Here is a 23,661-nt window from a genome sequence, read left to right as displayed (position 1 = left end):
AATTATGTGTGAATGTGAACATGAAAAGTGAATAGATTTTGTATTTTGTGAAAAAATGTATTTGCTGCAAAATATATGATACTGACTTGTACCTATTGACATGTCTGGAATCTTCAGAAGAAACTGAAAATGTCAAAAAAGAACATTAATTTTTGCCTCAAAAACTGAATTTTGTGTTTTGTTTTGTTGTAGAGAGGTAACTGTAGTCAGTGACACTCATCTAGAACCCGAGTACTACAGCTATGGTACACACAGTGACTACACACACAGAGTACAATCAGTAGGCCTTATATTTGTGCAGTAACCGATGATTTACCACACTATAACCAACATCCAAAATAAAATTAGAAAAACATGAGCCTACATTTTCACAAAAGAGTATTGTTTGAAGAACACATTAGTGATATAAATGATAGCTCTTTGGAGATTGAAACCACAATGGTTTTCTAACTGACAGCTCATGAAATACTTTAAAGAGTTGGTAGTTGAAGCTTGGTTCCACGCACCTGTTAAGTTTTCTCCACTTTTGCTGGGTGTAGAAACCATACACAGATGATGGATTCTGCTGGAATTTGGTATAAACCATTAACACACTGCAGTCCATGTCCTCCTGACATTTTCTTTCTTCACTGGTAAGTTAATTTGGAATTTGGGCGTTTAAGCTTTAAGAGAAGAAGGGTAACCTTGTGGTTAAAGTATTCTCTCATCACACAGGGATCGATTCCCAACCTCGTGTTCCCTTAGCTAACCCTCGTAGTACCGAAAGGTTGACTACCTGTGCATGAACCATCTGTGCACAGTCGTGTCCCTTTGTCATTACTAAAGAATATGGGTTTGAATTCTATACTCTTGGGTTTCAGGGGGCACGGGTGGCCCAGTCTCAGGCGCCGCGATTCCCTGTGCAGAGTTGCGTCCCTTGGGCACGCCAGAAACCTATGATTGTGGATTCGAATCCCGGTTCGCCCCGATTATGTTTCTAGGTTTGTCAGCACCATACCCGTGCTCGTGGGTTTCACCGAAGTGGTAAACGTCTGAGACCTGCATCACTTTGGGCTTTCCTCCCACATTAAGCTGACACGCCGCGATATAACTGGAATACTGTTTGTTAAAAGCGGCGTTAAACCAAACTCACTCGCTCACTCTTGGGTTTCACCCAGTCAACTTCTGCCATCATCACTTTGGACTTCCAGGAGAACCACAGTTTCATACAGGGTTAAACCATCTCACTCATTTAACGGCATCTTATCAGCTGAAACCTACGTGTGGTGTAACCTAGTGTTCAACTGGTTGTGCCCAAGACCTGTGTTCCATTCTCCACCTGGGTACAATGGGTGAAACACATTCTTGTCCCCAGCTGTGTGAAACTCCTGTGGTGTAGTGGATAGAGCGTCTGCCAAGGGAGCAAAAAGTCAATGGTTCGATCCCCTGGCCGCGTCATACCATAAGAGGTCAGGTTAGGTGAAATGGGGTTTTTTACATCGCGTCCAAGATTATTGCACTTATATTGCGATGTGTGGCTGCCTGTACTTGTCCGGACTACTGCCGATTTATAGTGCTAGCTCACTGAGATACCATGCCGCAGTTTAACATTAATACCCCACTTAGACACAGTATACTGACTCGGAGCCGACCAGTCCTTGTTTTAGCACCTTAATGCCGAGTGCCAGACATGGTAACAAAAAGTACCATCTTTTATCGTCTTTTGTATGACGCGGCCTGGGATCGAACCCCGGGCGGACGCTCTACCACTAGACCACGTAGGCGGCTCATACCAAAAGATGTTACAAGATGGTACTTGTTGTAACCCTGTCTGGCGCTCACAATTAAAGAGATAAGACAAGGACTGGTCCACCAGACCAAAGTCTGTATACTTTGTCTGAATGGGCTATCAATGTTAAACTGAACTGCGATGGTATCTCAGTGGGCTAGCACTATGAAGCTGGCATTATTCTTGACCTGACAAATACAAGAGCGCCTGTCCTCAATGCAGAGTTCCAATCAATTCATGTTCATGGCTTTAGGTCCAGGGGGCGTGTCCATTCCATTTGGTACCAAACTGGTTTACTATTCCTCAATTTCCCGGTTAGTTTATATAGATTCCACGTGTTTTTAACAGCATTCATGTTTTGATTGATAATGTATCCAAGTCTTCCTTATCTACTAAATCAGGTTTTACTAAACAATCTTTGGTTCATAAACCCATCTCGGTGAAACTAGTTATGCTTCATATAATGTCATGCCCACAAAGAAAATATTCTAAGTACTGGCCGCCTCCTGGGATCTGTACAATTCTGCATTCGTGAACTCTGCGTTCATTTTTGTTTATCTTGACTACCTGAGTCATAACTTTGTATAAGATCCATTGAAGTTTGTGTTATATCATCGGAAATATTATTGAGTGCGAGGTTGTCATGTTTCCAAGAAAGGAATCGGAAATTCTTGCGGACAATGTTAATGCTAAACCTGTTTCACAAACTTTCAGACTGCGTGGTTGGGTAAGATTTCTGCATACGGAGTTCTGCCTCAGGACCCAAAAGTGCATATAACAAAATAGATACTGTGTATTCATCAACAGGTTCATCACATTTTAAGCTATTAATATCCATGGCCATGTCATAAATATACATAGAAGACAGTGTTGGTGACATCTCTCTCTCTCTCACACACCACAGCCGTGTTCCAAAAAGCGATCGTGGGGCTATGAGTGTCGTAGGTCTATGTTAAAGTATGGGAGTTACGATCATCTTAGCACTTTGATTGCCTTGTGGAACAGGGTCCTGGAAACAACGGAATGTTTGATGTTTAATGCTGCACTCAGCAGTGTTCCAGCAGTATGGCGCCCCCACGTGGGGACCCGGGGAAGATAAACAAAAATGTGTCCTCAGCACCCCATTGCTGGTGGTAAAAGGCGATCAAATTGGGCAACCCGTTTGCCGTGGGTTGCGCCCCTGTGTCGTCGGAGGACGGGATTCTGGTGGTTGAGGGTATTGGAGCCAGGAACAGGTGTTCCTTTTGCCCAACACATCACTTTGACCCTTACTTCGCCTAGACGGGTGGTAGTCATATGCCAGAAGGCGGTGGCTCATGGGCCAATCTGGTAATGTTGACCGCTGAATTTTGTATGTCTCTAATTTTTTGTTATGGGCAGAACCAGCTTTGCAGTAAATTTAGTTGACAAATATAGCTATTCATGTCATATTTGCTGGAATATAACACCCCTGTAGCCCTGGTGTTTTGCATTTTGGATATCCAATGCAATAACACACCGTCCTTATTGATACTCGGTGGTGTGTGGGGAGCAGGGGTGCAGAAACACTGTCTCACAAACACTCTGGTTCAAAGAGAAAACACGTAGATGCTAGCTCATTAGATGAAGAAACTGATATCAGATTGAATTCCTGGGCTCGATTTATTGTCATTGAGGCATCACTTTCTCAAATTCCTGAATATATTAAAGCTGGGTATTTTAATATCGGAGTGGAAGTTTATGTACCACTCTGATGTTACAAATGTCAGAATTTCGGACACGGTGCCAAGACCTGCACCCTCAGCACTGTCTGTGTGCGCTGCAGTGGCTCACATGAGAGCACTGAGTGCACAGATGCCATTAAATGCGCAAATTGCGATAGGGACCACTTGGCCTCATCCAATCAAAAATTCTAAAAATAAAACACACTAACAATGTCTCTTTCCATGAATCTAAAAAAGTAGTCAATCTCAATACCCAAATACTTCTACTAAATCCTACTCGGCAGCAGTAACTTCCACTCCGATTGTCAAAGTTGCTCCAGCATCTACCGGATGCCAAACAAACATCTCTTGGGTTAGTGATCAGCAGATCATACTAGACATCACACCTCAAACATCTCCAGATGATACCTTAAAAGCAACATCAGCTTCACAGAGTGAGGCTGTACAATCACCACAACCTTCAAATGAAACATTGGAACCAGAAACATCAACAATTCGAGACTTACATTTGACGAATAAGGAGAAAAAGAAACTGAAAAAACCGGCCAGGGCCCTCCATCACCTGGAGTTGCCTTCTTCTCAGTCCATAACTGTGAAGGTTCAAAATCAATTTGAACCTATCTTTTTCGATCTGGAAAAAGCATATGACACTAAATGGAAACATGGAATTTACATGATTTTGGATTAAGAGGCCGTTTGCCTCAATTTTTATCCAAATGTTTAACTGACAGACAATTTCGAGTCCGCGTGGTTCTACCCTGTCTGATCATTATAATCAGGATCAGGGTGTCCCACAAGGCAGTATCTCGTCTGTCACATTGTTTAGTATTAAGATAAATATCCAAAGTTTTAAATGATTCGATTGATGGATCGCTCTTTGTGGATGATTTTAATATTTCCTGTCGTGGCAAAAACATGCATACTATTGAAAGGCAACTGCAGCTATGTTTAAAAAAAGTGCAGAAATGATCTTTAGAAAATGGTTTTAAATGTTCAAAATCTAAAACAAACTATACCTTTTTGTACAAAATTTAAACCCCACAAAGATCCAGAATTACTTTTAGATAACACTCCCATTAAAGTTGTAAAGGAAGCCAAATTCTTGGTCTAATTTTCGATCATCATTTGACCTTTCTGCCCCACATTAAATACTTAAAGAATAAATGCTTGAAGGCCCTAGATCTGTTAAACGTTGTCTCTAATTCCATGTGGGGAGGGGGTCAGAAAACCCTCCTTCAACTTTACAGAACACTGATCCGATTAAAACTTGATTATGGCTCCATCGACTATGGTGGAGCCTGTAAAAGTAATTTAAAATTATTAGATACAATTCATCATCAAGGACACGCTTTGCTTTGGTGCTTTCAGAACTTCACCCATTAATAGTCTGTAAGTTGAGGCTAATGAACCATCCCTCAAACAACGCCGCAAAAAAACCTCATTACAATACGTTACAAAACTTTTTTTTTCTAATCACTCAAATCCATCTTATGAGTCCGTTTTTAATCCTCTGTATGGGGATCTTTATTATAAAATACAATCCCCTTGGATTAAGAATCAAACCTGACCTTTCTGCTGCCAACATACAACTCAATAGCATATCTCCCACCCAAATTCTGTCGTCTCTTGGTAAAGCCACAGGAAGATCTCTCGTTCACTAAACTAAAGAAATCAGACACCAATGAAATAATGTACCAGCAAGAATATCATCAATTAAGAAACAATTATCATACATACAACTCTATCTTTTCAGATGGATCCAAGTCTGGCGACGCAGTTGCTAGCACCACTGTCATTGGATCCAGAACCATATCATCCAGATTACCAAATGACAGTTCGATTTTTACAGCAGAATCACATGCAATCTTAACAGCTCTCAAATATATTAATACTCAATCTAAGCATACTCAGTTGATTATATTTTCTATTTCCCTTTCCTGTCTTCAAGTCATTAAGAATATTTCCTGTCAACATACACTTCTACGTGACATCATGGATCTTCATAACAATCTTGCTACTGGCCAGTACGACATCGTCTTTTGTTGGTTACCCAGCCATCTTGGAATAACTGGTGACACAATGGCTGATGCTGCCGCCAAAGCAGCACTCAACAAATGCGTGACGCCACTTCTGATCCTATACACTGATCCCATGCATGTGATTAGATCTTACATCCGTGAAGTAATGCAAAAGAATATGTAACCTTGTAACCGTAACGTAGTGGAAGACGAAGTACATTTTCTAGTTGATTATAGTTTCTACTCAGAGCTGAGGTACGACCTATGGAAATAGCATCCCAACATTCTTGCTAATGTCTTCTTTATACACCGATGAAAGAAACCTCCTTTCTTACAAATACGCCAACTTTGTTTTCTAACGGTTTCCTGTCGTTTAATGATGTTGAGGAAGATAAGTTTACTTTGTCAATTTGTAATGTCAATTTGTAAATACCTAACTGTACTTATTTAAGTGTTTTAATTCAACTTCATTTCATTTTCTTTTCATGCGCATGGAAAAGGTCAATATTCTAAATTAAATGTATTTTATCTTGTATATTTGTTAGTGTCATTTGTTGAGGTGAGACTTTGATAAACTATCTTTCTGTCGACAAGACCGTACTTTTAATGAGGTAAAGTAAGTGACATTAATGTTCTCCACGAGAATCTAAATTTTAATATATTGGCATATTTGTATGTATGAGCTGTATTCTGTGTCTTACAGGCCATATGGCCCGATATTTAATATTTTTTATGAATATATTTATAGTCATCCTTGCATTTTACAATGTGTGACATTTTGTTGAATAAAATATCATCTCCTTCTTCTATGGAACATTCTACCAGGGCCACGGGTGGCCCAGTCGTCTATGTCGCCGCGATTCGCTGTGCAGAGATGCGTCCCTTGGGCACGCCAGAAACCTATGATTGTGGGTTCGAATCCCGGTTCGCCCCGATTATGTTTCTAGGTTTGTCAGCACCATACCCGTGCTTATGGGTTTCACCGAAGTGGTAAACGTCTGAGATCTGCATCACTTGGGGCTTTCCTCCCACATTCAGCTGACACGCCGTGAGATAACAGGGATACTGTTAAAAACGGCGTTAAACCCAACTCACTCACTCACTCATTGTCTACCGAGATGAACTTCTACATACTTAAGTATGCTTAAGTATTCAACGTCACACACGTTTTGATGACAATACTTTATTAATGAACAATAAATTACATAAAGAGATCGGTAAACAGACAAATTAATATCGATCTCTCTCTTTTATAATAACACACGTCTCAACACCCACCCACATGTTAACGACCCGTGAAGGTCTGGGGAAGAATAGGTCTTCAGCAACCCATGCTTGCCGTAAAAGCCTACTATGCTTGTCGTAAGAGGCGACTAACGGGATCGGGTGGTCAGGCTCGCTGACTTGGTTGATGCATGTCATCGATCCCAATTGCGTGGATCGATGCTCATGATATCAATCACTGGATTGTCTTGTCCAGACTCGATTATTTACAGATAGCTGAATATTGCTGAGTGCGGCGTTAAACAACAAACCACCAACCAGACCCATGTTAACAAACAAACGTTGTTTAACATTATACTTTTCCTCAAGTCACATGTCATGTAAATGTCCAAATGTAGCCACGCTATATATATATCTATTATAGTCTTATTCATGAAGATACGTTAGACGATATAGATTCAATACAATGACATTTCACTGTGCCATCCAGTTAACACATCAAATAGAGACATGTATGACATAAAGTGGACTGAACGAAGAAATATTTAAACGACGTTGAAGGTGTCTTGTGCATCAGGTCGGACAAAACACTGTCAGCAGTCGTTATGTTGATAGTAAAAAGAGTTTGTTAAAGTCTCTGCTTTTACTAATATCGGACCGAACACAGACGACACATCTTCCCGAGACAAGAAAGTTAACTGACTTTAAGAACCCAGTTTCCACCCTTGCCGAACTAGGCTGGAATTCATGGGCTCAATCGTAGCGCCACCAGTGGTTATTGCGAGTTATGTCCCTTCTAAGCATCTCTTATGGACCAATCATATTTCACCCCTCGTATCACTTGTTTCAAACAAAATGGCGGCACCCAGTCAAGACGATCTGATCGATAATCAAGATCTATATTGTGATAAAACGGATCTTACATCGCGAAGTGCATCAAATCACGCGAGCACATTGATTAAAAACATGAAAAGATTTGGAAAATATCTGTTGACAACGAGTTGGCGGTGCACATGCTTTGCAAATCCTGCAATCGACCGAAAGTTTACGAACCGGATTTCGATTTCGTTGCGCGATTTTAATTGGACTATGCATAGACTCGTTAGTCCAGCCAAACTGTAACACCATTATACCAGCCTAGTTCGGCAAGAATGGAAACTTGACTTTTATACTCAGTTAACTCTCTTGCCTCGGGAAGATGAGAAACACACTTCTGACAGTTGGTTCACAAAAGAGGCACAGTAGCTTCACATTGAGCGACGTGTTTGCGTTAAATACCAATATGTCTGACATGAAAATGGTATTTAGGTAGATATAATACTGTTCTATAGATATAAACACATTAATAAGCAGTGTGTAGTGATCATGTTGCACGAGAAATATTGTCGATTGCGTGATGTACTCAGAACGCTCATGTGTCTGAGCAATCGCTGAAACCAGGCCGGGGCTTGATTCGTGGGTTCATGGGGGATGGAGAAACAAAGAGTATACAAACTCGTGAAGTATCGGCGATGTTTTTTTGTTTTTTTTGGTTTTTTTGGTTTTTTTAAAAATTATTCAGTCATATACGAGTATCGGCAATGTTAGTTAGGTGACATGTTCTGTTGGGTTGTCATGTCTTAGACTGGCCACGTCAAGTATCACCGACAATGCTCACGATAGAAATAGTCAATTGCATAATCAATTGAAACAACAGTTCTTTTTGCAGAATATATATAAATATTATGTATCTAGAGATGATAAATAACATATACTGATACACAATTATACGTCCCAAACAAAAGAAACCCTCTTCATCTTCTATATGGTCAAGCCCTGTGACGTCATCACTGCACTTTACACAGGTCAGCAGGGTCAAACTCAGCTGAAATGAAAACAACATGATGACGTTCGGAAAGTGAGTGAGTTAAAATGTTGATGTCGCATCGGCATTATTTCAGCCACATAGCGACGAGACCAAGTTAATATATTCACAATTGAGTCATTTATGCAAAGTTATATTTTAAAAAAATATGAAACATATTTGAACATAACAGTATCATGCATACAGTTTTAAATCACGGGACATAGGTCACCAGTAACCAAAGCTAGGCCACCTCGCTGGGGTTCATGGGGACTTACAGTATCTCGGCTTCCTGCATGATACCCCAGCAGGATTTACGTCATCACTTTAGTCACTGGTGGTTGTGCACAATACTAGCAAATATTGAAAAATACTCAGCAATGAGTTGGCTTAAAACATTGGTTGATGACAGTTACATCGATTATGATAGAATTACATATCACACACGGGGACAAGTTCGGAATGGTTCGTTGTAAATGTAAAAGTTAGGTAAAACGAAACTATCGTCAAACACAGCGATAATACATGAAAATTCGTGTGGTCCAGTCGTCTGAGGCACCGCAATTCGCTGTCCTTGGGCACGCAAGAAACCTATGACTGTGGGTTCGAATCCCGGTTCGACCCGATTATGTTTTGTCAGCACCATACCCGTGCTCGTGGGTTTCACCGAAGTGGTAAACGTCTGAGACCTGCATCACTTCGGGCTTTCTTTCCACATTAAGCTGACACGCGGTGATGTGATGGCCGGGGAACAAGCTGAAAGCGATGCTCATTTAACTGACAACACGTTGTGTTGGACCAGCTTGTACTTCCTGACTCTATCTGGGGCCATGGGAAGTAGAAGAATACAACATTATTTATATGGTTGATCATGTAACTCCTGACATGATCAGTATTCATCTGATGAAGGGACAAGAAGAAGCCCTGACAAGTCGTAACAATGAAGATAGAAGTTGTTATCCATAGACAAACGTCATGTATTCATGTTCTTCCAACTTTTAAATGCCTATCGGGGACACGGGTGGCCCTGTCGTCTAAGGCGCCGCGATTCGCTGTGCAGAGTTGTGTCCCTTGGGCACGCCAGAAACCTATGATAGTGGTTCGAATCCCGGTTCGCCCCGATTTTGTTTCTAGGTTTGTCAGCACCATACCGTGCTCGTTGGTTTCACCGAAGTGGTAAACGTCTGAGACCTGCATCACTTGGGGCTTTCCTCCCACATTAAGCTGACACGCCGCGATATAACTGGAATACTGTTAAAAGCGACGTTAAACCCAACTCACTCACTCACTCTAAATGCCTATCAATGACTCCTTACAAAACCGTATGATGGTTGTCTTTAAGCGATACTTGTTTAACATCTAAGTAAGCAACGTGCGGTGTTTGGGATGGGTATTTGTGAGGTGTTGTCTCGTGTGGGTGGGGGTTTTCGGTTGGGAGTTGGGTCGGGGGAGGGCATACAAGTGACAGTTACCGGTAGAAATTGCTCTTTGCTGAGGCGAGTACTGGAAAATAAGAAACTGTCGATATTGATCCGGGTAACCAATATGCAGCAAATGAATATACAGTAAACTACGGTTATAACGAACTCAAAGGGACCACTACTTTTAGTTCGTAATAACCGTAGTACGTTATAAGCACACACACACACACACACACACACACACACACACACACACACACACACACACATATATATATATATATATATATCATACATACAACAAATGGCCGGCACTAAGAAATAAGTTCGTTAAATCGGTCAGTTCGTTATAAGCATGTTTGTTATTAACGTAGTTTTTCATAATTTCCTTATTCTGTGTACAGCAAGCATATCTCTCTTGGTGATAATTATAATCAGACCTGTTTTGAAACAGCAGAAACGTTTTAACTGTATGGGTATATGCGGGGTGGCTGGGTAGATGTGTATTGGCACAACCATGGTTTGGTTGTCTAAAATGACATAAAAATAAATTTCTTAAGACGTCTCTACGATTCCGATTGTATCGTGAGCATGTGTTTATGAAACACTATTAAATAGTATTGGTACCAGGTGAGCGTATCCTTCCCCACCGCCCCAAACACATGCAAGGGCAAATCAAACACGGGATCACATGGTACAAGTCAAAATAGGGAATTACTTCGAACATCATTTTTTCACTGATGCGTCATTTTAGAAACGCACTCGACATAACCATGAAACATTTATTGAAAGTTTTACTAAAATTGTAAGCTAATACTGAGGATATATAAAGGAGAATGAAGCATCACACACACACACACACACACACACACACACACATATATACACACACAGATAAACACACACAGAAACACAGAGAACCACACACACAGAGAACCACTAAAACACACGCACACACACACAATCACTAAAACACACACACACAGTAACACACACACACTCGCTGAGAAACACACAGACACATACACACAGAGAAATACACATAGAGACACAGAAACACGCTCACACACAAACACACACACACACTCGCTGAGAAACTCAGACAGAGAAACACACACAAACAGAAACAGAGAAACAGACACACAGAAAAACACAAACAAACACAAAAACGACACACCACACACACAGAAACACACACACACTCGCTGAGAAACACACAGACACATACACACAAAGAAATACACACACAGACACAGAAACACGCACACACAGAAACACACACACACACACACTCGCGGAGAAACACAGACAGAGAAACACACAAACAGAAACACACACACACACACACACACACACACGCTCAGATGATAAGAATGCTGGGTCCTACCCTCTCTCTGTTGAATGGTGACGTTGCACATGGGACACTTGTTGGTTTTGGTACAGCAGGACCGACACATGACTTTGTGGTTGCACGGCCTGAAGGTGATGTCCGAGACGGCGTTGAAGCATCTACAGCAGGGCAGGGCCATGGTCAGGGTAGACAACGTGTTCAGACCGTCTGCCTTCCCTTTCGGTCGCTGTGGGGAGCTTGCAGATCCCGGGCCGGAGTTGAGAGACCCTTGACTGAAACACGCAATCTGTCTTGTACCAAATATTGATATTGTTTATTCATGCAGAGTGATGTTTCTGGAGGCGAATGGCAATAGGACAAGTCATTTTATCAACATTCTGTGGGACATTCTTCTCTTTATGAGAAAGCATTTCTTATTCCACCATTTTGAAGAATACAATCTGATATTTCTGCGGAAAAATAAATCTTGAAAACATAGGCACCACTCAAATTTCGTCTTCTCCACCATGGCAGTAGGTATAGTCAGGGGTGGTTCTAACAGTAATTTAACTAAGAAATTCAGAAACAATTCAACGAATTTATCAACAAGAATGTGAGCAGTTAATAAGCTTATACAATGCATACAAATCTATAAACACAGATGGATCCCAGAAAAGTCACACAGTTGCGAGCGCCACTGTCATTGGATCCAGCACTGTGTCATCCAGACTACCTGACAGCTGTTCCATTTTCACGGCAGAAGCAAATGCCATTTTAACAACTATTGAATATATCAATATTCAGGTGAGGTGAAATTAGGTTTAACGTCGCATCCAAGATTTTTGCACTTATATAGCGTGTGTGTATGTGGCTGTTTGTACTAGTCCGGACAGATGCCGATTTATAGTGCTAGCTCACTGAGATACCATGTCGCAGTTTAACATGAATACCCCACTCAGACACAGTATACTGACTCCGAGCCGACCAGTCCTTGTTTTAGCCCCTTAATGCCGAGCGCCAGACAGGGTAACAACAAGTACCATCTTTAAACGTCTTTTGGTATGACGCGGCCGGGGATCGAACCCCGGACCTTCCGCTATCCGGGCGAACGCTCTACCTCTAAACCACGGAGGCGGTCTATCAATATTCAGTGTATATATAAGAAGTTTATAATATTTTCAGATTCTCTTTCATGCCTTCATGCGTTCATGCCTTCAGGCTATCGGGAATAATTATCATGAACATCCACCTTGAAATTGTTGACTTATATAATGATCTTGCTACTGGTCATTCGCTTTGGAATAATTGGTAACAATGGCTGTCGTGGAAATAAATCTTCCTCTTCCTCTATGGAACATTTATTGTCTACCCGGGGGCACAGGTGGCCCAGTCGTCTTTGGCGCCGCGAATCGCTGTGCAGAGTTGCGTCCCTTGGGCACGCCCGAAACTTGATCTTGCTTCAGGCCAAAACAACATTCGCTTTTGTTGGGTACCTAGCCATGTTGGAATCAGTGGTAAAAATGGCTGACGTTGCAGCAAAAGCTGCTTTTGTGATGAGAGAATCACAGTCAAGTTTCACTGCTGATTTTTTAATCACAAAGGATAAATATTTCAGCCCAACATCAAAAATGGATAACGGGTGGCCCAGCGCGTGCAGAGTTGCGTCCCTTGGGCACGCCAGAAACCTATGATTGTTGTTTCGAATCCCGGCTCGCCCCGATCATGTTTCTAGGTTTGTCAGCACTATACCCATGCTCGTGGGTTTCATCAAAGTGGTAACCGTCTAAGACCTGCATCACTTCGGGCTTTCCTCCCACATTGAGCTGACACGGCGCGATATAACTGGAATACTGTTAAAAGCGGGGTTAAACCCCACTCACTCACTCACTGAACAACTTGGCCACAATGTTATGTTAAATTATGTTAGCAGTGGTGGAAAATAAGGCAGGTAAATCGAGACCGTTCTAAAAGTCAATATTATAATTTCATGAAGAAGGTTTCGATGCTTATATTTATTTAAGTTTACTTTTTCTGAATGAAGTTCTTGATGATGAGCTTTATCCTCTCACTGAGGCACAGCTGCAGCGGGACAGCGCCCATGTCGTTCTTCTGGTTGTACGGAGCCTTGTGCTTCAGCAGCAGTTCCGCCACCTTTACAAACTTCTCAACATCATGCGGAGACAGCGACGCCTCTCCCTGGAGACAACAAACACAATGCAACAAACGAAGCGGTCTAATTACATCAGGAATGATGGAATCAATTCCATTCTTACGTTTAAGGTTGAGATCATTCTGTAATAAAACTTAACTTTACAAATACGACAGATTGAGAGTAAAATATATTTGCATAACTCTTATAAAGCAGCCACATGACAACCTGTTCCCGAATTCACTCGAACTTGAAACATATCAACCTAAACAGATGAACAATTTTGACTTCCGCAAACCGAGGCGGTGGTTGACCTGTGCTCTTAAGGTAAAACTTTGGATTATTTATGGATAGTCAAATGTCACTTCAAGTCACTTCAAACTAACCGCCTTGTAATGGTCATACACTTAAAAGATGTTTTCATTTTATGATGCTTCAGTTGGGTATCAAGGTAGACCATTTTCATTTTCTTAAGCCCAATAGGGTGCGCTGTACACTAGTCTATTTATAGATGCATTTAATCAAGGCATGTAAGGCATGCACAGAACCACATGGCAGCTGGCTAGGTAGCCACATGAGTTGATAAAAGTGGTCAACAACTAGGTAAATACAACAGCATTTTTACTAATATCTTTAGTTTTAGATGTATAATTGTGATATTATGTATTTGAATTAATTACATTGCTTCTAGTAAATAACATTTTGTAATTACCATAAATTTCCTAATGTGTCCTAAAGTCAATGTTCTTTTGCAAAGAAATGTTTTTGAGTAAAGTTTATTTGTATTTACAATCTAGAGTAATGGTATTTTTGCTTTGTTTGCAGTCAATCATGAAATGACATGACATGAATAGAAATGAAGTGAAATGAAATGACATGACATGAATAGAAATGAAGTGAAATGAAATGAAATGAAATGAAATGACATGAATAGAAGTGAAATGAAATGAAATGAAATGAAATGAAATGACATGAAATGACATGAAATGAAATGACATGAAATGAGATGAAATGACATGAAATGAGATGAAATGACATGAATTGACATGAAATACTCATGCAACACTCATGAAACAGAATAAAGTAAACAGAAATCCAAAGATTGAATTGTTTTCACTTGAAAAGTATCAGTGCGACATTTGAAGTCCACACGCCTTAATAGGAAAATAGTAAAACATATTTCCGCACTAACGACCTTTGCCTTCATCATCGGCCGTAAATTGTCAGAAAATGTCCCTATTTCAGCAGCAGATTGTCCTACAAATGAGAAATCTCTTAACCATGGTGCAAATATTCTTTCAAATAGCCAATTGCCCTGACATCTGACATGGCCTTGACACAAGGCAGGTATTGAAGAAGAATTCATAACAATAATAGAAATGAAATGTTTGATAGGCGTTATTTAAATTTGACGGATGACAAAGTAGACACAAATTATGGAAAACAACTTCTTTAACAACTTTAAAGGCGACATTTCGGTTAGATCCTTATACCGTTGTCAAGCAAGTATAAGTTGTTATCCATAAATGGTGTCTACTTTGTGATATTTGAAATTTTCCAATATTATCTCCGGTGGCCTTGACATTGGACGTCAAAATGTGTGATCAAATGTTCACTGAGAAGATTCAGGTTTGGCATGATAAAAAGGTTTGGGAAGCTTATTTACCTTCATTCTACGCCAGCCGCTTGCGAAACCATTTCTAGCTGCACACATCTTCCCGAGGCAAGAGAGTTAACTGACTTTAAAAGTCCAGTTTCCACCCTTGTCGAACAAGGCTGGAATTACTGGGCTCGATCGTAGCGCCACCAGAGGCTATTACCAGTTATGTCCCTTCTAGGCCTCTCCTATGGACCAATCAGATTCCGCCTCTCGTATCACTTGACGATCTGATCGATAATCAAGATCTATATTGTGATAAAACGGGTCTTACATCGCGAAGTGCATCAAATCACGTGAGCACCTTGATTAAAAACATGAAAAGATTTGGAAAATATCTGCTGACAACGGCGGTGCACATGTTTTGCAAACGACCGATATCTGCGCGACAGTTTACGAACCGGATTTCGATTTCGGTGCGCGATTTTGATTGGACTATGAATAGACTCGTTAGTCCAGCCAAAATGTAACACCATGATACCAGCCTAGTTCGGCAAGGGTGGAAACTGGACTTTTATAGTCAGTTAACTCTCGTGCCTTAGGAAGATGAGCTTCACATTGTTTGTATACCAAACTGTCAAAATGTTCTGAATGAAACTGTTGACAGTAATCCCAAGAAAGTATGACCATAAAAATGGCCTTCGCGTTTTACATAATCAAGATAAATATTGGTGTAATCATTAAAAATATAATTTTTCACTGTTTGAAGCAAGCTTCTATCAAGATTTGAACCGAAATGTCCTGGGGATTTCGTCGTGTTCCATTTAATCTCCGTACATCTTATACAGAGGCCGCCCGATCTAAACATTTCATGATCACACTCTAGAAGATGGCATGTCAAATCTCTTCACATTCCTTCTTTGAGTGGCATTTAGAAGTTGGAATGGTAACTAAGACAAAATTGTTATGGATGAGCAGCTTCTTTATTACAATTGGGCGACGTTTCAAGTGATCAAGGATACTACATCCCTCCAGCTTACCATGATCTCATCAGTTTGCCAAAACAACACTGAACTATTATCTCCCACTTGCTTCCCATACATTCCTTCTTAGTAATCCTTGTGTTAATCCCATACCCATCAATCACTGTACATCAACCCTATCTCTTCTATAAACTTGTCTTATCATAACTACCTAATCAATCAGTGTACATCAACCTTATCTGTTATATAAACATCTATCTATTGTTATGTATATATATCATGCTCATACCTAGTTTGTCCAATCCAAAAAACACAAAAAATCCTAATACTTACCGACTCCCTAAGTGGACTGCAAGCCCTCCAAAACAAAAATACCAAAAACCGACCTAAATTAATAAATCAAATACTTAAAAGCTCCAACGACCTAACTAAGGCAGGCAAACAAATAACCTTCTTGTGGATACCCGCCCACGTAGGAATATACGGTAATGAAAACGCCGATAAAGCAGCTAAACTATCCCTCAAAATCCCAGAAATAAGCTTAAACTTACCCATCTCAAAATCAGAAATTAAAAGTGTAAACAAGCAAAAAATCACACAAAAATGGCATCACCTATATCTAAACTCAAATAGCCAAATCAAAAAAGTGCTCAGCAAACCACTAACCAAACCAAAAATTCTCCATCCATCAAAAAAAATCGACAGAGTAATCACTAAACTCCAAACAGGACACACCAACCTAAATAACCACCTAAAAAGATTTAAAAAACACACTACAGGTAACTGCCCACACTGCAAACAACCAGAAACCCCAGAACACGCACTCATCCACTGCACACACTACCTAACACATCGAACCGCATTACAAACCACCCTCAATCTAAACAAGGCTCTAACTCTAGAAGCAATACTAAACCCACAAAATAAACTAAAAAACGTCAAGGCCTTAGGCGTATTCTTAATAAAAACGGAACTAATAAAACGCATCTAAAAACACAATAACCTACCAAATCAAAATCACATAAACAAACAAACATCCACCATACCCAGCTCCCTTAGTTCTCCTCCCCAATCCCATCGGCATCTATTCCAAATCTCAAAATTCCCAAATTCTATATAAGCAACCCCTAAAGCCCCCTCTTGGGTTGCACAGACCACCTTCGCCCCTTTCGGAAACACATTAAATGGCCTGGCCGGGCCCGTGTGCGAAATACGCATCAGTCGGAAAGCGCACGTTAAATCTCCAAAGTAAGTAAGTAAGTAAGTTAGTTTGTACATCATTTGCTTGATAACGGTGTTAGAATCTACACCGAAACGTCGCCCAGTTGTAATAATTAGAGAAGTTGCTCATCCATAACAATTTTGTCTTAGTTACTCTTCACATTCCTATCATTAATACTCATCATAAGACGAACCCACTGTTTTTCACACATCATGTTCGCACTGTACCACTAAAGTAAATTCGACAGGGTGTCATACTTTATTAAGCAACCATAGGGTCACTTAAGCTAGTTTAAGATGAACAGCAATCAACGACTCTTATTTAAGAAATAAACGATGAGTGGGAGTTGTTTATCGTACAATAAAACACTGCACTGGTTTATTCTCCCTGCAGTGTTTTATTGTACGATAAACAACAACCACGAGGCGTTACTTACTCATATGAGATATCTTTTTAAGGATGTCAATAAATTGTACAAGCTTTGAAAACATTTACCCGCATTAAATAACGATGACTCCCCGAATACAATCCGACCTCGGCAGTGTCGGACAACTCCATTTTATGTACAGGGGGTTAAGAATGATATTCTCACAATTTTCACATCAATTATCTGCACCTTTTCTCCCATATTTCTCCCTCTGTTCAGCTGCATCCCTCTCAGCAATAACGTCGTCCTATTTACGACGTCATCAAGTTGCCAACGCATCTTCGAATCTCCAGAAATGACATCATGATAGAACGATGTTTTATCGTGAAATAAACCGCGTTTCGTTCTTCATTGTTGTTTGCGATTTATCACGTAGCTATCTTATATCATATAACTTTAACTATGGCTAGGCCTATACATGACCTAAAATATCAAAGAGCTCACTGCTTCCTTCTTCTTCTTTGAACTGAAAATAAAGAGCGTGTGGAGGGGCGTGTCGCCTGTGTCGTTAGTACTATTCACATCAGCACCTGGAACAAGTAGAACCAATATACATCACCATTTAACAAACAACAGTAGGAAATTCGGATTTGAAAATACAGCTATGTAAAAAGGTCCGTGAAGTTCCGGGTTAGAACTGGTCTTCAGCAACACATGCTTGCCGTAAAAGGCGAGAATGCTTGTCGTAAAAGGCGAGAATGCTTGTCGTAAAAGGCGAGAATGCTTGTCGTAAGAAGCAACCAACGGGATCGGGTGGTCAGACTCGCTGACTTGGTTGATGCATGTCATCGTATCCGAATTTCGTGGGTCGATGCTCATGATATCAATCGGTGAATTGTCTGGTCCAGACTCGATTATTTACAGACCGCCGTCATATAGCTAGAATATTGCTGAGTACGGCGTTAAACAACAAACAAATAAACAAACAAAACATGTAAAAACGGAGTAGGCCAAACACATGGGTCCTCATCAATCAATGAGTTGAAAATAATTCACGCCCTATTCAATATTTTGTTTGTTTGATTGTTTGTTAGTTTGTTTGAAAACCAGAATTTCATAGATTGAACAAGAAAAACCCAACAGTACTATCTATTTCAAAAGGACCAACAGCGTACAATGCTGGTCATAAGAAGTGTCAGGCTCGGTGACTTGGTTCATAGCGTCTCATCGTACCCCGACGATTGTTGTAATATTACAGGTCGCTGTAAAATGGCCGGAATATAGCTGAGTGCGGCGTTAAACAACAAGCAAAGATGCAACTGACCTTTTTCCAACAGTAGTTCCACTACACGATAGTTGGGTGTGCTGACTGCCGTGTGTAGTGGCGTAACGCCTTTGTGTCCCTTCCTATTGACATCGGCCTTGCCCTGGGGGTGCGGTTAGAGTGAGTGAGTGAATGAATGAGTTGGGTTTAACGCCGCTTTCAACAGTATTCCAGTTATGTCAGGCGTGTCAGCTTAATATGAGAGAAAAGCCCGAAGTGATGCAAGTCTTACCACGTTGGTGAAACCCACGAACACCGGTATGGTGCTGACAAACCTAGAAAAATAATCGGGGCGAATCGGGATTCGAAGCCACAATCATAGGTTTCTGGTTTGTCCAAGGGACGCAACTCTGCACAGCGAATCGCGGCGCCTTAGGCGACAGGGCCACCCGTGCCCTTAGGTACGGTTAGAAATATGGCAGTTATTTATACATCAAATATTTTTCTCTCATACATGACGGTGAATCCACGGTGAATAAAACATTTACTGATGAAAGCACAAAGCGTCCATTCATGTATATAATTGCTTAAGTATTGTATTTAAAAAAGATTTACATTGCACGTTTTTGTCACGGATCAGAATCAAAAGGAACGATCTGGCACACAATTCGTTTCATTTTCCCGATTCCCAATGTACGAGCGCCTATGTCAGTGACGACCCCACTTCATTTTTATGCCAGAATGCGATGATCGTGAATTCGAATTCCGATTCTCCCTTATTAGGTGAGGTGAAATTGGGTTTAACGTCGCGTCCAAGATTATTGCACTTATATAGCGACGTGCATGCACGTGTATGTGTGTGTGTGGCTGCTTGTACTAGTCCGGACTGATGCCGATTTATAGTGCTAGCTCACTGAGATACCATGCCGCAGTTTTAACATGAATACCCCACTCAGACACAGTATACTGACTCCGAGCCGACCAGTCCTTGTTTTAGCCCCTTAATGCCGAGCGCCAGACATGGTAACAACAAGTACCATCTTTTAACGTCTTTTGGTATGACGCGGTCGGGGATTGAACCCCGGACCTTCCGCTCTCCGGGCGGATCTCCCTTATTATGTTTCCAGGTTTGTCAGCACCATACCCTCATCTACATAATTTTGGGTGACCTTATTCCCTCTGACCTTCCACCCCCGAACCAACTTAATAAATGACCGGTCCCGGCAATGCATCTCTCTGTGCAGAGTTGCGTGCCTTAGGTGCGCCAGCATCCCATGATCGAAAGTTCGAATCTAAAATGCTCCTTGATAATGTTTCTGGCTTTGTCAACAACACCCGCATAACTTGGACTTTGTTTTACATGAAGCAGACACGCCGTGATATAACCGAAATACTGTTCAAAGCGGCGTTAAATCCAGCTCACACAATCTCTTTGTTTTCTCAGAAGACAACACTTCTTTATCTGAAGTTCGGATGTATCAAACTCACTTTGTCCAGGAGTAGCCTGGCACACTCGACGTGGTCGTTGGCTGCAGTGATGTGTAAGGCACAGAAGCTATCCCCGGCCATCAGTAGGTCCACCAGGGATCTGTCTCGTTCCAGGAGCTTCTCTACAGCACTATAAATATAAACAAACCTCTAAAAAAGGAACGTTATCTCAAAAGGCCTATAACTGTTCAATCTCGGCATTAGTGAGTGAGTGGGTTGGGTTTAACGCCGCTTTTAACAGTATTCCAGTTATATCGCGGTGTGTCAGCTTAATGTGGGAGAAAAGCCAGAAGTGATGCAGGTCTCAGACGTTTACCACTTCGGTGAAACCCACAAGCACGGGTATGGTGCTGACAAACCTAGAAACATAATCGGGGCGAATCAGGATTCGAACCCCAAACCATAGGTTTCTGGCGTGCCCAAGGGACGCAACTCTGCACAACGAATCGCGGCGCCCTAGAAGACTGGGCCACCCGTGGCCCCTAATCTCGGCAATAAAAGGAATTCATCTAGGTTTGTCATCAGCGCGTGTTAAAGGAAAGATTGGTTACTTGGTTGGTTGGTTGGTTTGTTGTTTAACGCCGCACTCAGCAATATTCCAGCTATATGTCGGCGGTCTGTAAATAATCGAGTATAGGCTTGCAATCCATTGATTGATATCATGAGCATCGATCCACGCAATTGGGATCGATGACATGGATCAACCAAGTCAGCGACCCTGACCACCCGATCCCGTTAGTAGCCTTTTACGACAAGCATAGTCGCCTTTTACGGCAAGCATGGTTTGCTGAAGACCTATTCTACCCCGGATCTTCACGGGTCTATTGGTTACTAAAAGGGAATTCTTACAAGACATTCCCTCTGAGGCAGGCCAGATGAAGGTGGTTGAAGTTCCGTTTGTTGCACAGTCTCAGGTCGATGTTCCGGCTGCCCAGGAGAACCTCTATACAGTCATTGCTCTTTACCTCGATAGCGTCATGCAGGGGCGTGTCCATCGACCCATCCTGTACAAATAGAACATTTAAGTTTAGATGGCTAGTTAGAGTGGAGAGTGAGTTTGGTTTTACCCCGCTTTTTTGGCAATATATTACAGCCATATAACGGTGGGGGTCACTAGAAATGGGCTTCACACATTGTACCCATGTCGGGAATCGAACCCGGGTCTTCGCAGTGACGAGCGAACGCCTTAACCACAAGACTACCCGACCCGGCTAGTAAGACCCGGGCTGTTATAAAAATAGATTCCTTGAGCTTTTAACTGTCAGACATAACCTTAGACATAACTCTGTAAGTACATAATGATTAATTGCCAATTGCCAATTTTCAAATGTCCTGCGACATATTGAGTGTATCCTAGCAGCAATTTAAACTAATACTGATGAAATAGATTATTAGTCTGAAAATAGTGAGTTCGACTTAACGCCCTTTTTTAACAGTATTATGTTATATCACGGCGTGTCGACTTATTGAGGGAGGAAAACCCGAAGTGAGGTCTACGTTTACCACTTCGGTGAAACCCACGAGCACCGGTCGGTTGTTGACAAACCTGAAATCGTAATCAGGGCGAATATGACAATCGAACCTATGACCATCGGATTCTGGTACGCCGAAGGGGGGCAACTCTGCACAGCATCCCCATTTACTAAGATCCCAATACTGCGTATTATATATATAAAACAAGAATTGTAATGCGCTTCACCACAGAATTGACGTCCACGCCCTTCTGGATCAGAAGCTTGAGAGTACGGGACAGATTCTTGTGCACCGCCAAGTGAAGGGTTGTCTGTCCATCGTTCAAGGTCACGTGAATGTTGGCACCCCTTTCAATCAGCAACTGAGCCACCAATTCCTTGCCACTGATAGGGAATATTGATTATTTAGTGAAATAGTGTAAACACATCTGCAACTCTAAATAATTCAGGAACCAGAGGTTCGTTACGCACCTATAAACTCTGACATAATCGACTATCCAGGCATTTTTCTATTATTATAATCCTATTATTATAATTACCCTAAACCCACTCGCCATCACAGTTTCGTTTCGGCAGTGACGTAAGTGTCACTAACAAAGCACATAATTTCTGTCGCTCATGAGAGTTTTTTGATTGGACGGTATTTCTGGCGTCGTACCATTCCACTTGGGTTCCAAATGAGTGAGTGAGTGAGATTGGTTTAACGCCGCTTTTAACATTATTCCAGTTATATCGCGGCGTGTCAGCATAATGTTGGAGGAAAACCCGAAGTGATGCAGGACATTTACCACTTCGGTGAAACCCACGAGCACGGGTATGGTGCTGACAAACCTAGAAACATAATCGGGGCGAACCGGGATTCGAACCCACAATCAAAGGTTTCTGGCGTGCGCAAGGGACGCAACTCTGCACAGCGAATCGCGGCGCCTTAGACGACTTGGCCCCCACTGCCTCCGGTTCCAAATGAATAGTGAATGAGTGTGTGAGTATGGTTTTACGCCGTTATTAATAATATCCCAGCAATACCACGGCGGGGGACACCAGAAATGGGCTTCACACATTGTACACATGTCGGGAATCGAACCCGAGTTTTCGGTGTGACGAGCGAACGCTTTGATCACTAGGCTACCCGGCCGTCCCGCAAATGAATAGAAGCGAATAGGTCCATGGTATTTCTCACAATAGAATTGATATAAAGAGTGAGTGAGTTAGTGAGTATGGTTTTTCGCCGCTTTTAGCAATATCCCATGCCAGCAATATCACGGCGGAGGACACCAGAAATCAGCTTCACATATTGTACCAATGTCGGGAATCGGACCCGGGTCTTCGGCGTGACGAGCGAACGCTTTAACCACCAGGCTACCCGACCGCCTCTAATATAAAGAAATTGGATGATGGAGGATGAAGTTGTAACAACATAGCAACGAGTCCTTGACTTACCCTATTATTGCTGTTGCGATGGCTGTGACACCCTTTTTACCTTTGACCTCCATGTCAACCCCGCTGTCCAGGAGAACTCGAACAATGTCCACCTGCCCTTCATGAGCTGCGATCATCAGCGGAGTCAGTTCTTTGATCAGTTCTGTAGCCTACATCAAACAGTGAGTGAGTGAGTGAGTGAGTGAGTGAGTGAGTGAGTGAGTGAGTGAGTGAGTGAGTGAGTGAGTGAGTGAGTGAGTGAGTGAGTGAGTGAGTGAGTGAGTGAGTGAGTGAGTGAGTGAGTGAGTGAGTGAGTGAGTGAGTGAGTGAGTGAGTGAGTGAGTGAGTGAGTGAGTGAGTGAGTGAGTGAGTGAGTGAGTGAGTGAGTGAGTG

General features: G+C 41.7%; 1 protein-coding gene across 3 annotated transcripts in view; it reads right to left on the bottom strand.

Annotated features, from left to right (window-relative positions):
• Positions 1-8,168: 8,168 nt before the first annotated feature.
• The window catches only part of LOC124123551 (E3 ubiquitin-protein ligase MIB2-like), a 37,017-nt gene continuing 21,524 nt past the window's right edge, over positions 8,169-23,661 (bottom strand). For 2 of the 3 annotated variants that reach the window (XM_046486741.2, XM_046486742.2), the window contains exons 11-19: positions 23,290-23,438; positions 22,077-22,233; positions 21,227-21,381; positions 20,378-20,507; positions 18,950-19,052; positions 18,130-18,215; positions 13,334-13,503; positions 11,365-11,600; positions 8,169-8,577 (exon numbers count right to left, since the gene is read on the bottom strand). In XM_046486741.2, coding sequence (XP_046342697.2) covers positions 8,540-8,577; positions 11,365-11,600; positions 13,334-13,503; positions 18,130-18,215; positions 18,950-19,052; positions 20,378-20,507; positions 21,227-21,381; positions 22,077-22,233; positions 23,290-23,438 — 1,224 coding nt within the window. In that variant the 3' untranslated portion in view covers positions 8,169-8,539. Of the gene's footprint in view, positions 8,578-10,028; positions 10,060-11,364; positions 11,601-13,333; positions 13,504-18,129; positions 18,216-18,949; positions 19,053-20,377; positions 20,508-21,226; positions 21,382-22,076; positions 22,234-23,289; positions 23,439-23,661 lie in introns of all 3 variants that reach the window. The other variant, XM_048394528.1, reaches the window with a different exon arrangement.

This window comes from Haliotis rufescens, unplaced genomic scaffold (genome assembly GCF_023055435.1).
Source record: "Haliotis rufescens isolate VD_foot unplaced genomic scaffold, xgHalRufe1.0.p SCAF_13, whole genome shotgun sequence".
Taxonomy (NCBI): Eukaryota; Metazoa; Mollusca; class Gastropoda; order Lepetellida; family Haliotidae; genus Haliotis; species Haliotis rufescens.
Note: the sequence above shows the minus strand (reverse complement) of the source record. Positions and strands in the feature narration are given on the sequence as shown.